The sequence below is a fragment of the Hesperophylax consimilis genome, chromosome 4, assembly GCF_061612785.1.
Source record: "Hesperophylax consimilis isolate HC1 chromosome 4, BYU_Hcon_1.0, whole genome shotgun sequence".
Classification (NCBI taxonomy): Eukaryota; Metazoa; Arthropoda; class Insecta; order Trichoptera; family Limnephilidae; genus Hesperophylax; species Hesperophylax consimilis.
This window is the reverse complement of record NC_142839.1, coordinates 40,664,519-40,678,882: the sequence shown is the minus strand read 5'-3', so window position 1 is coordinate 40,678,882 and position 14,364 is coordinate 40,664,519. Positions and strand designations below refer to the sequence as shown.

Genomic DNA, 14,364 nt, shown 5'->3' with positions numbered 1-14,364 from the left:
AGTGATGCCCATGCACATAAATGCTCATACATTCCTAATCTTTCTTTTGTCAGTGTTGATCGTTATTATCGATATTTTTATATTTATCAAGTCAATTTTTCAAAGCGCTTTTACTGATAAACATGACCTCTTGGGTTTCATTACCATTACTATAAGTGCACAGTAAATTTTAAACATATTATGACCTTCTCGCTCCAGAATTGTAAGAATTTTTTTCAGTATGGTCTATATTCCTTTCCATACTAAGTTGAACATTTTTTTGTGGCTTTTCAGTGCAAGTGGTGTCATCAAAAATTTAACATCATGATTATTGAGAACTATAGCCTAAGTGTTAGCAAATTTTATTTTTGTCTAATATTCTTCCTTTTAAGATAATAATTCTAGATGCAATAATAAAGTGCAATACAAATCAAGACCAGATTATTAGTCCAGTCAAGTTAAACATGAAAAGGGGGTTGTGCTTGCAAAAGGTCCAGTCATTCTGAATTTTTTATATGTTGTTAGGACCTAAACCAGTATTAAAAAAAAAATTTGCAACTTCGAAAGTGCTGTGCGAGCGGCGGTGGACCTAAAAAACCAGGAAATTTTCGGATTTTTTTCAGTTTTTGCTCAATATCTCAGTAAAGGAAGGGTCTGACCGATGTAGTTGGTATTAATACTTTTAAAGAAGACTAAATTTCCTATAATTTGAGACCAAAGCAAGCTATATAAAGCCATTGGTTTTCAAGATACAGTTCTTCAAAAAAAGGCAATTTTTTCCAAAAAGTGAAATTTTTTCGAAATGGTCACTTATTTTGTAAAATAATTTCTAAAATACGCATCCCACGTCAAATGTTATATGAAATAAAGTTGTTGTAAATTTAATTCGCTTTCATTTGAAACTAGATTAATATCTGTAGACTTAACGGTTCTCTCAAAAATGGTAGATAACCAAAAACAGTCATAAGTGGATTTTGGGTGAAATGCAAATAAACTGTTCTCACGTCTTTTTATGGTTTTATTTATCAAACAGTTAACAGATTTTTGATAAAAAAAAAGATATTACATCTATCGGGAATAACGTCATCTTCAAACATTGTTTTATATACCTACATACCAAAATGCTTGTACAAACATCATTGTACCTACTATAAGGACAAATTACATGTACAGAAAAAATAAAACTAATATAAATCATGTAGGTATTGTGTCTTGGTTGCCAAATCATGTTTTTCTTTTTATCTTAGCTGGGAGAGGCGCCCAGTCTGTAGTCGGGTCATCTTCATCGTCCGACCATTTCAGCTCCACATCCGGGACTTTAATGCAAACTTTGCCACCGCATGACTGACAGAGAACTGAGCAATGGATCCCAGCCTTTCTACACGAGCAGCTCCCAGAGCATCCTTTATTGCATTTACACGAAATTTTTCGCAAAAGGGCAGAAGGTGCGGGATCCATCGTGGTGGGGATGGGGGTGAGTCCTTGAGAAGACAGCTTCCACCCCCATTCAGTGGGATTCAAGTTGACTCCCCGCCACTTCTGCACTTGGAGGTAGCACCTTGCTGCATGGTGGCCTGCAGCATCTTCCGTCGGTGGCAAACGGGCGAGGTTTATGTTTGTTGAAGTGACAAACGTCTTATACCTCAGGAAATCCAAAGTATCCCTCGCGATGTCACCCCCATATGGAGCCACAAAGCACTTGATGCCTGCTTCACTCACGGCTTGTGGGGTAGAGTCTGGCCGAAGGAAGACCTCCACTTGCTCAGCAAGTGGTTCACTCTTGCTCAGAAGTGTGCTGATTTTGGTCTTTCCTTGGCCAAACGGTGCTAAGGTGGTATCGCACCTGGCAAACGCGTGGGTAAATAGTACCGTTCCTGGTAATTGTTGTTGTAGAAGGTCGTAGAGTAGTGACAGCAACCAGCTTCACCCTTCGTGCTCTTCTGAAGATAGACGTTTGTCTCTTCAGCGCCTAGACCATTGAGAAGATCGAGCAGGTCGACATCTTCTCCCACTATGACGACCCGATCGGCATCTGCTCTTTTTGATAACGCCATCGTGACGATCTCTCGATCAGCATCTTCTTCGGAAACAGCCACTTCTACTCCCTCCTTCTGAAAGGCGTCACAGAGAAGAGTTATAAGGCGTCTCTTATTGTTTTAATTGCCCAAAACATGCTCTTGAGCAATTTTAATTACTGTTGATTCATTGAAAGTCAATTCGTAGCTGGAATGAGCTGCGTAGCGCCGGAGTCGTTCCGCTATTTTGGTGTTTTTTTTTGGTAGCATCTTCGGGGTAGCCGTCAAAAACGATGGAGACGTTCTTCCCAAAGTGGTTTCGGACGTAGGTGATATAACGCGCCAAAAGTGCTCGAACCGTGCTTTTCCGCTGCCACACGACCTTGTGCAAGAGGTAGCCAAGATCCAAAATGACGTGAGTGCTGGCATCTATCGGCGTGTGGCTGGAAAGAGGAGTGAAGGCAGAGTACGGAGTAGATTTTGTGCCCTTGCGCATCCCTTGTTCATTGAACAGAGACATCGGGAACGGGGCCAACTCATACTTGAAGTCATCCTGTAAATCCTGTTCAGATTTCTTTGCAATACACACTCGCTGAAAAATTGTGAGCGGATCCACAGCCACTCTTCTGTTTTTGACCGGCAGTTTAACGGTTGAGGTGATCGATGCCAGCGTGGTAACTTTATTTTTCCGTTTTATTACTACCTTGTCGTACATTTTCCCCATAATTTTCATTACTCCTTCCGTTCCAACTCTCTGGGCTGTGTGGCAATTAATTTCAGGACCTGCCAGTAAACCACTACTGATAGAAATTAAACTGTCAGTTTTGGGAAATGGAGGGTGGAGAGCAAACCAGTTTTTTAGTTTTTCCACATCACTATTATCTCGGATGATTCGAGAAGATCTCATGTCTACATGCTGCTCTCCAGTATGACATGATAAGCTGCAAAAACTTTCCAGTTCTTCACAAATGTTCAACATAAACACCAATCCTGTTGTCCACCTTGCCAGAACACTTTCGGAGATTCCTCTTCCTTGGGTCAACCCACCGTAGGTTTTCATGGATCGCATCAGCTTCTGCTCAATTTTTAGGTCTAACCACAACCCAGACCAAAACTTTTCAGACCGGCAAATGGTGAAGGATCCTTTTGTGAACATGTCGTATTCACTTTTATCCATCCGATCTTATAGAGCCATCATATCCTGAAGATAGAGGTGCGCGCTCTTAGCATACAAAAAATGTCCAGCTGCGTGGAAAAAAGGGAGCATCTTGTGGACAGTGTACAAATGAAGGTTCCAATCACCAGCACGCTCTGCCTGGATGAATAGTTTTATCAAAGTGGTCATACGAAAGTATTGGACCCACAACTGTGATGTTGGACCATTCGCTTCAATTTTCTCCAAGGCACTTTTAAAATTTGCACTTAGTATTTGGCAGGTATCAATTTCTTCTGCTGATATAGTGAGAGACCTTTCAGTGTCTCGCAGCAATTTTTTAGTCTCGTCTCGCTCCTCGGGAGTTATGTCAACCTCATAAAAAACAATGCTGGCCAGTGTGAGGTTTGCCAAAATGTGGGCTCGAACAGCTCGTGAATATGCGTGCCCATTCATATGGGTACCCATGGGTATAGGTACTAATGGGTACTTGAAATTTGAAATAGTCGTAATTATATTATAACCCTAGGATAAACCCACGATGATTAATGGATTTACTTCACAGCACAATAAAACCATAAAAAGACGCGAGAACAGTTTATTTGCATTTCACCCAAAACCCACTTATGACTGTTTTTGGTTATCTGCCATTTTTGAGAGAACCGTGTAGTCTACAGATATCAATCTAGTCTCAAATAAAAACTTATTAAATTTACAACAACTTTAATGAATTCAATATTTGACGTGAGATGCGTATTTTAGAAAATATTTTACAAAATAAGTGACCATTTCGAAAAAATTTCACTTTTTGGAAAAAATTGCCTGTTTTTGAAGAACTGTATCTTGAAAACCAATGGCTTTATATAGCTTGCTTGAATCTCAAATTCTAGAAAATTTAGTTTACTTTAAAAGTATTAAAACTAACTACACCGGTCAGACCCTTCCTTTACTGAGATATTGAGCAAAAACTGAAAAAAATCCGAAAATTTCCTGGTTTTTTAGGTCCACCGCCGCTCGCACAGCACTTTCGAAGTTGCAATTTTTTTTTTAATACTGGTTTAGGTCCTAACAACATATAAAAAAATCAGAATGACTGGACCTTTTGCAAGCACGGATGTACATCTTGATTGGACTATATATATTTATGCAAATATTATGTGAATGCTGTTTGTAGTGTAAATCGAACATCTGGCAAAGTTCCCGGAAGGAGCTAACCAAGTCCATGATCAGATATTGGTGCGGGTCTGAGACACAACATAAAACCTTTGCAATAACTACAAACTAATTAAAAATCCACTCATCTAAAATTCATAAAAAACCGCTTCGGTTTGAATTTATAGGGTACCTACTGGGAAGCAGTGTTGCCAATTTAATAAATAGCCATCTTGATTTTTCTGACAGTCGTCTAACGGGGTAAAATGGTAAACATAAAACATCTGAGATCTGTGACGGCTATATTTTTAGTTTCTAGTGTAAATTTCAGTGCATCTTCCATCAAGGTCTAACAACAAACTCATTCTTCATTTAAAACCCTTGACTTGTATGTGTTTCACTGTGTCGTCGAAATAAAATCAAAGGTAAGCTTAAATAATGCTATCGAAATACACGTAAATGTCGAACAAGGTTCCGCCTATTCTTATGAATATTACATGTCATGTTTCGTGCCAACCATATCTGTTTTTGTATTCTAAATTCGTTTATGTTTTGTAATGCTGCAATCTTTGATAATTTTAGCCCACATTCTTAACAGAAAACGTAGCATTTTGACTCATTGGGTAATTCTTTGATGTTGTGATTGAAATGAAACGGGGTACCTATATTCTCTCGCATGTTGATGCTCATTTGTTTGTGAAAGCTGAAAGTTGGTTGTGGTTTGTTGTTTAAATGGTTTGATTGTGTTTAGATTGACTCTGTGTGGGGCTGGACCTCTCCCCCGCTGCGTCTGCAGCTGGGACACTCCCGAGCCCATAACACGTAAGTAATTATTGTTATGTTACTTTCTACCATCATCATTAGTATTTATCATTGCATGCATCTATGCACAACATCAACACTGGGTCTCTCCACTTTGGGAGTAGAGCATTTCTGTGCATTTTTTTACTCTCCATCCGGATACATATATATTATGTATTGTGATTCACTTGTTTTGTTTTCTCACTGTTTTAAAAAATAACAAGTTTTTGATACTAGATTGCGCAATTTCTGACCAGTGTTTAGACGGGGGCAATCGCACCCCTCTAGAATAAAATGGTCAGCCAGAAATAGTATTTATGGAATTTATGCCAGTTAATTTTGTAATTTATGATATTAAATCGTATGTTTATCCGTTTCTAGGGTTCCCTGTATTTTATAATGGGTCTTCTATACTTCCTGTTTGCGATGATAAAATGAGATACCCTTAGTACTTTACATTGTGCTGTTTACGAGTTCATCCTTTCAGCTACATTTACCCATGATTTGTGTAAATTAGAAGAAGTTTTTTTTGTTAATGTTAGATTGTTGTTTTCAATTTAATTTATAATCCTTATGTGGCAGCCTGATAGGGCGTTAACAATAAATAAAAAATTGACAATAATTGTTTTTGAAAGACAATGTAGGCAAAGGTTCTGAGGCTAATATTTCATAAATAATACTTTCAGCTTCACAAATCCTACAATTATAATATTGGCCTGCGCCATTATGTACATATTTTTTATATAAATAATAATTTAAATGTTCGTTTGTTCAAAATCTTAATTCTCCAAAAGTTCTTCACCGATTGCTTTGAAATTTTGACACAACTTTGCATTAAAATATGCGTGTATTTTTATATACCTATATTTTATATACGTCACCTGAGACATGTAAACACATAATTTTTTTAAGAAAGCGCCATCTGTTGGACGTAAAAGAAAAATGTACTAGTGTTTTTCTATCTGCACAAACAGGCGGGGTACAGCTAGTTTAATAATATTGTGAATGTTGCAGTGCAATGGGCGAGATGGGCGTGTGCGAGGGCCCCCCCTCGCCGGCGCGCCTGCCACATTCCTCGGAGAAGCACCCCCGAGCCACTCTGCAGGAGCTCAACGTGCTGCGGCGACACCGTGAACTCTGCGACGTCGTGCTCAATGTAGGCAACAGGAAGATATTCGCACATCGGTAATTAGTCTATCTCCGTCCTGTTTTAGTTGGTTCCATTAGTAAACAGAACATTAAAAAAAAGTGAAGAAAAAAGACAAATAAAAAACCTAACCAAACTTAAACTAACCTATTCTTTGATCATGTTCTGTTTTGTCACTGTTCTGTCTTAAATGGTTACGGATTTAGCTGTTATACTCATTTTATGTACTCGATTTTGAAAGATACTTTCGTATCAGGGACTAATGATTTTTTGGAGAAATGCGGTATTTCAAGCCACGATCCTGCCTGCGTCATTCCAAAACCGCCACGTTTGAAAATTGGTCATTGATGATATTGTTTAATTCTGTTTTCCTAAAATCTTTGATTTCAGTAATGTGAGCATTACGTAGGCCAGGTTTTTCAAATATGGGCAGTGTCATCATACTCTTGGTTATTTTATACACAATTCATATTAATAAGCCATTTTTACTGTCCGATGATGTTATATTACAGTACTCCCTCCGAAACCAAAAACCGGACAAGTGGGTTTTTTAGTGAAAGCGGCGGGTTGTAGTGCACATATACAAATTATGCTAAAATTTAAAACAGGTATTTCATAAAAATAAACAAACACCACTATCGATCTTTCATAACATTTTCATTTTTTGTATAAAAAGTTTAGGCGTCAAAGCTTGCGAAAAGACTCCATTTTTAAACTTATTCAAACAACAATAAGAACCCTGGTGAGTGGTAAAATGTGCAGCGAGATAAAGCTAGATGACGCGGTAGCAATAGTAACTGAATGTTCAAGAATAAGATAACCCAACCCGTTGCTTCAGGGTACAAAGCTTGGCGCTTGAGTCAAGCCCGCGGCGGAATTCTGAATTAAATAACAGACGAATTCCAGCGAATTATAGTGCTTCATTATGTGCTTTCAACCAGTAAAAATAATGACATACTATTGTAGTTGTCGGACAATCAAGCGGCGGGTTCCTGAGAGAGTACTGTAATATATTTTATAAAGTTTAGGACTGCTCATAAAGAGCAATGAATCGATGAAATCATTGAAGCCTTGTAAATCGCACAGCTTGCGAATTGTAAGTGGGAATGGATATTTTTTATGCAAATCAAAATTCCTGCATTGATGTCTAGAAGGCTAAAAATTTAAACTTACCTGAGTGCATAATTTATGTAATTGACTTTCCACAGAAACAATAAAAGATTTGGAAGGACAAATTGGCTCGACTTACAAAAGGTATAATAACATGGTTTTTGTTTTGTTTAACCACTAAATTAACCTTTAAACTTCCAATTTCCAGGGTCATCTTATCAGCATGCAGTCCCTACTTCCGCGCCATGTTCACCGGGGAGCTGGCCGAGTCCCGACAGACAGAGGTTACAATCCGGGATATTGACGAGAACGCTATGGAGCTGCTCATAGACTTCTGCTACACGTCGCACATCATGGTGGAGGAAGGGAACGTTCAGACACTCTTACCCGCTGCATGTCTATTACAGCTTGCAGAGATTCAGGTTATTATTGATTGATGCTTTCTGTCTAGGTAAAAAAAAATCCTCAAGCATCAGATGTATCAAAGATTTGTTAGTTTAGTTCTACTTCTTGTATCTTGGTTTTCCCCTAAAACCTGTAAGACTGTTCCCCCTTTCTGTTACATGTGTCATTTACAAGAAAGAGCAAGGGATTCCAGCGTTGATTCATGCTGTGCTTTAATGATGCTACTGAAATTGTCAAACGTTGAAAATATGTGAGTTTCATTAGTAAATTGCGACACATATTTTTATTTCTTTCAGGATATATGCTGTGAATTCCTCAAGAGACAACTGGACCCCACCAACTGCCTTGGAATCCGAGCATTTGCTGACACACACTCCTGCAGAGAACTTCTGCGCATCGCCGATAAATTCACACAGCACAATTTTATGGAGGTAAATTAAACACACTCAGTTCTCTTTCTGTAACATGTCATGGCCATAATGAAAATAATATATATACAAAGTTTTTTTGTTAAAACAATAAGCTCATCATCCCATTGGGTTGGGGTTGGTAAGGTTAAGGAATCTACATTAAGTTTGCAACACTTTGCAGGTCTTCGTTTATTTATTTATTTATTTATTTATTATTTTATTTACGCCCTAATGGGCTTTTACATGAAAATATACATTTACATTGATTACAATAATTGAACATAAGAAGATAAATGGAGTTAATTGTAAGAAAGCAACACATATAATAAAATTTTGTGCAAATTAGCAAAACACTAATAAGATGGATTCAATATAAAATATACCCAAGCATGAAATAGTAAGTAAAAGAAAGTTCAACATAAAAAGTAAGTAAGTGGGTGTGTTTAAACCCAGTATTAATTGTGAGTTTAACAAATCGATAAACCAATATAAATTAGAGTGTAACTTACTCGTGAGGTAAAGAACATTATAACAGAGATTTAAAAAAAATAACAAAATAAGAGTTGCACCTGTAAAAAGCAAAAACTAATAGAATTTAGCAATATCGACATGAATAAGAAATAATAAGATCTGAGATGGAACATAGTGTTATGTATAAAAAGTAGTTAGTAGGTATATGCATACAATTATAAGTGTATAGTAGAGCAAATAAAAAACAAACAAATATGGATATAATTTACTTGAAAGGTTTCGAATGGGAGAAGATGTAATAAAATTATTAAAGCTATAAAAGTTAATTATTAGCCGATAGAATCGAAATAAGTTGCCTTTTAAAGCTCACAAAATTGTCAAAACCAAACATATCTATAAGTTCACAGTATTTATTCGCAAGGTTGTGAATTCTAGGAATTGGTGAAAAAATAGAATAATTAGTGTTGAGGTTCTTGTTAAATTTAAAAGTATCTTTACTGCGAGTTTGCCTAGCAGGAACATTAATGCAAATAAGTTCCAACAAATTAGGGCTGTCAATTAAAGATTTAATAATTTTGAATAAAAATAGCAAATCAATTAACACTCTTCTATCAGATAATTTAAGAAGTTTAGTTTCAGCAAGCAAGTTATTGTAATTTATAAATTCGATTGGAATTTTCATTTTAAAATTAATGTACCGAAGGAATTTATTTTGTACCTTTTCTAATGATTGAGAATGGACCTTGTAGTACGGAGACCATACGGTGGAATTGTATTCTAATTTGCTTCGTACTAACGAGCAATACAGATGTTTTAATGTTGACATACTTTTAAAATTTGCTCCCATTCTCAAAATAAAACCTAGTATTCTCATCGCATCGCTTGTTATTTCATCGATGTGTTCGTTAAACTGTAGACTCTCGTGGAATATAACACCAAGATCACGAATCTGTGATACACGAAGAAGATTAGCACCATTCATAAAATAGGAAAAATTAAGTGGATTTTTGCCTTTGTAAAAACTGATAATCTGGCATTTACCTAAATTTAGTTGCAAATCATTGACAGAACACCACGCACATAGTTTATTAAGGTTCAACTGCAAAATTGCGCGATCGTCATCGTCTTTGATTATTCTGTATATCTTCAGATCGTCGGCAAATAACAGGACTTTAACATTAGTAAAAATATTAACAATATCATTGATAAACAAACAAAATAATATTGGGCCCAAGTGAGATCCCTGTGGTACTCCGCTCGAGGCAGCAAATGTATAAGAAGTAAACGAATCTATCTTGACTGCTAAGTACCTTCCTAATAGATAACTCTTAAACCATTCCAACATGCTCCCTCTTATTCCCAACAATTTTAGTTTACGTAATAATATTTTGTGGTTTACTTTATCAAATGCCTTACTGAAGTCAGTATATATGGAATCAGTTTGATGTGATGCATTAAGGGCATTAACAATATCATTCGTGTACAATATCAAATTGGTAAGAGTAGATCTACCTTTAATGAATCCATGTTGAAGGGGAGAGATGGTTCGATTGATTCGGGATATCAACTTATCTAGTACTAGGCTTTCAAAAAGTTTGGGTAAAGTAGACATTATACATATTGGCCTATAATTTGTTACTTCGCTCTTATTACCTTTTTTGAAAATGGGCGTTAAAAGACTAAACTTCCAAAGGTCCGGGAATACACCTGATGAGAGTGACTTTGTAAATAACTTATGAATAGGATATGACAATGTATGCATACAATTTACTAAAAACCTGGGCGGAACATTATCAGGTCCTGCGGATTTTCGGGAATCAAGACTCTTCAGCTTAGATATAATATCGTCTATGGTTACATTACAGTCAGATATATCAAGAGTTTCAACCAAATCAAAGCACGAAATATTGCTGTCTTCACTTGCATTAATGTAAACGCCGCTAAAAAAATCAGCAAAAAGATTAACAGTTTCCTGAAGATTTTGGGATAATTTAGAATCGAATGACACACTACTAGGTATGTAAGTACCATTTTCTTTTTGGGATTTAACATATTTCCAAAAGAAATTTGAGTCGTCCATGATAGAGCCTTCGACATCACTAATGTAATTTTTGTAACATTTTGCGGAGAGCTTATTGCACTCTGCCCTCAATTTTTGAAACGCAGTATAATCGATGGCCAGGCGACTTTGTTTGAATCTCTTATGAGATAATTTTTTGAGGTAAATTAAGTCTATCAGGTCTTTTGAGAACCATTTTGGGTATAGAGTTTCTCTGTAAGTCGTTAAAGGAACAAATTGTTCAATTGCAGAATTAACGATGAAGTAAAATTTTTTAAGGTGTACATTAATATCATCGTCGCTATCAAAGAATGACCAGTCAGTCTGTTTAAGGAAATTTGAAATTTTAACATAGTCAGCTTTTTTGAAATTTCGAGTTTCTACTACCTTTTTTACGATAGGAATTGGTTTAAGATTGGACATGCATATTTCTAGTGGTGGATGGTAAACATCGACAGGTAATAGAATTTCGGTACTTCTCACAACACAGATGTCAGACACATTTGACAGTGCCAAATCCAACGTACGACCTCCTATATTAAGAACATTATTACACTGTGTTAGACCTAAGAACAGTGCCATATCTCTAATAACACGAATATTAACATTAGAACAAGAATTGACAGAATTCATATTACACCAATCATAATGTGGCAGATTGTAATCACCAACTAGAAGTAGTTTAGTATTAGGATATTTAGCACAAATTGATTCAACCTCGTCGCAGTGATTGCTGTAGCTTTGGACATCAGAATTCGGAGGTGAGTATGCACATCCCACTATTATTTTACCTCTAGAAGTGTTCACATTGACAAATAGTTGCTCGATGGATGTGTTTTTTGTGGATATTTTTGAAGAACTGAGATTTTTTGAGATAGCAATGGCTACACCACCTCCTCTCGTTTTGGCACTTGTTTTAGAATTCCTATCCATACGGTAGATGTTGAAATTAGGGAAGCCTAATTCGGCGGAATTGATTCCTGAGTCGAGCCATGTTTCGGTTAAAATGAAGATATCACTGCTGATAGTTGCCGCCGAAGTCAGCAACATGGGAAGTTTAGTGCGGATCCCTCTCAAATTTTGGTAGTAGCATTTTATTTTTTGTTGTTTCAGTTTTTTGGCGCACATTCAATAATTTTAGGTACAGAGTTCACATATTTGATAGTTATATTGGTTTCACCGTTGTTCTTCCTCGTCTCGAGTTGTTGGCGTAAATCTAGAAGTTGAGTCCTCTGCAATGGTGTTTGGTCGTTACTGGCCTTTATACCGTTTTTCAGTTTTGCGTTCCTGGTCAAAACCTCACGAGCCGAGACAGAGTCATTGAATTCGACCTTAATCGGTCTAATTTTGTTGGACTTTTTTACACCAAGTCTGTACGACTTAACCACACTCGGTATTAATTCATTATTTATATCACTAATCGCTGAAACTACTTTATCGCTGTCCATTTTAATAATTGTTGTTGTTGATTCTGAAATACTTTCGGGAACATTAAATAAAATAATGTTCTTTGACCGGGTTTTTCTTTCCTCGGCCTCTACGAGCAAATCATTATGTGGATTCTTTCCCCTTACCGACACAATGGGACAACGAGCTTATTAATATGTTCATCCATCTCAAAGCTATTGTTTTTTCCAGGTTATGGAAAGTGAAGAATTCCTGTTACTGCCCGTAGGACAATTAGTGGACATAATCTCGTCAGATGAACTGAACGTTAGAAATGAGGAGCAAACCTTCAACTCGGTTATGTCCTGGGTAAAATATAATGTAGCAGAAAGACGTCAGCATTTAGCACAAGTAAGTATCATCCCACCTCTATTTTACCCCTTTTTACAACTTTAAAAAAAAAAAAAATTTTTAGGTTTTGCAACAATTATTCATACCAAAGCTCTCGGAAATACAATTACATTTGACATGGTTGATACTATCACTAATTACAGACAAACACATACATGCACACATGCATACATACACACATACTCACTTTTATATTGTAGTTTCTTTACTTTTGACTGCGATTTATTAATATTTTTACGGAGCTAAGTTAGTAAGGAGCTAATTGTTACATGAATATCAAGAACAACTTTTAACCGATGTGTTTTTTATTACAATTTTTTGGCCAAGTTTTTGTTTCAACCAATTGTCAATACATAATTGGTGGTAAGATGTTGCAAAAAGCCAGGAATTCGATTTTTGAAAAATCAGAAGAGCAGATTTAATTTTACGATTAAGGCTTCACATTTCCAGTTCTAGAAGTGGTGCTTCAGTATCACCCTGATTAGCATTCAGAATCTAAATGTTGTTTGAAATCACTTTAGTTATTTCTTGTGACTAGATCTGAATAGTCCAATATTTCCTACCTTTCCTCTTGCCCTCCTCCACTTCTTTCAGTCTTACGGAATTATCCCATTAGTTCATGGAAAACCATTTGGAAAATTATCCCAATGGGAATGCCATAGTTTTACTTGCCCCTGGAAAACCATTGTTAAAATACCCGAATGGGAATGCCGTAGTTCCAGTAGCTCATGGTAAATTCCCCTGCATTTCCTGGGCTTTACACCGAGTTTTTCGAAATTTTAAGTGGACAGTAATTATCCTCTTATTTTGAATGTGAAGTGTGCAAAATTTCCCCAGTAAGTATCAAAATTCTGCTTTAAGGGGCAGGAAAGGGGGTGGGGGTGGTTTTTCAAAATCTCGTGACGACAGTGACTTTCCTCCTTTATTGAAGTCAAGTGTGAAAAATTTCATCCATCTCAATATAAAACTGTAGATTTGTTTGAAAATCAAACCCACATTGAACACTCTTCTTTATATTTATTGTATATCAGTGGGAGGTTATTTATTACATTTCAAATTGCTTCCAGGTCCTCCAACACGTACGCCTCCCCCTCCTATCTCCTAAGTTCCTGGTGGGTACGGTGAGCTCTGACCTACTGGTGCGATCAGATGAGGAGTGCCGGGATCTGGTGGACGAAGCTAAGAACTACTTGTTGCTGCCCCAGGAGCGGCCGCTGATGCAGGGCCCGAGAACGAGGCCACGGAAACCTACGAGAAGAGGTGCCCAATACATAAACCTTTCACCATGGTGTCTTCTACAGTGAAACTCGCTTGTAAATGACTGGCTTGTTAGCGACTCTCTTCAAGAGACTGAAAAAACATGTTATGTTTAGGAGGGCTGTCTCGAAATTCTGTCACACAATTTTTTTAAATTCGCGCCGTATATGGGAAAAGTTCAGGAATCGTAGGGAACTTTGTCAGGGTGTAGTGGCTACGCTGTAAAATTCCTATGCGTCTACTTTTACGGCTGGGACAGTCACGCGCCAGCAGCCATGGAGACTTCACTTGCTTCTACTGCCGTTTGCAAAGTTCGTGATATTAATTCATCGCGAGTTGTGTTGTATGTACGTTAAAAATGTTAGGTCGAATTCAATGGTTTCTCGTTGGCGTCAATAATTCATTGAAGAGAGAACAACGATACATGATGAACAACGAAGCGAATGACCCTCCACTTCCCATGCTCCGAATGTTGTCGAATGGGTCATGGACACCGATCGGCGCCTTCCGCTTGATGAAATTCAATCACAACTCTCACCGAATACTGAAATAAGCCGTGCAATACTTCACAGGATCATTTCACAGTGTGTGCAAGATGGGTTCCATGT

At 37.1% G+C, this 14,364-nt stretch overlaps 1 protein-coding gene across 1 annotated transcript in view; it reads left to right on the top strand.

The window, feature by feature from the left end:
• The first annotated feature begins 4,555 nt into the window (after nucleotides 1–4,555).
• dbo (Kelch-like protein diablo) overlaps nucleotides 4,556–14,364 on the top strand; it is a 34,037-nt gene continuing 24,228 nt past the window's right edge. The window contains exons 1-7 of the mRNA XM_089630969.1: nucleotides 4,556–4,724; nucleotides 5,051–5,121; nucleotides 6,115–6,285; nucleotides 7,566–7,779; nucleotides 8,059–8,193; nucleotides 12,341–12,499; nucleotides 13,567–13,759. Of these exons, the coding sequence (XP_089487095.1) occupies nucleotides 6,119–6,285; nucleotides 7,566–7,779; nucleotides 8,059–8,193; nucleotides 12,341–12,499; nucleotides 13,567–13,759 (868 nt within the window). The 5' untranslated portion in view covers nucleotides 4,556–4,724; nucleotides 5,051–5,121; nucleotides 6,115–6,118. The remainder of the gene's footprint in view (nucleotides 4,725–5,050; nucleotides 5,122–6,114; nucleotides 6,286–7,565; nucleotides 7,780–8,058; nucleotides 8,194–12,340; nucleotides 12,500–13,566; nucleotides 13,760–14,364) is intronic.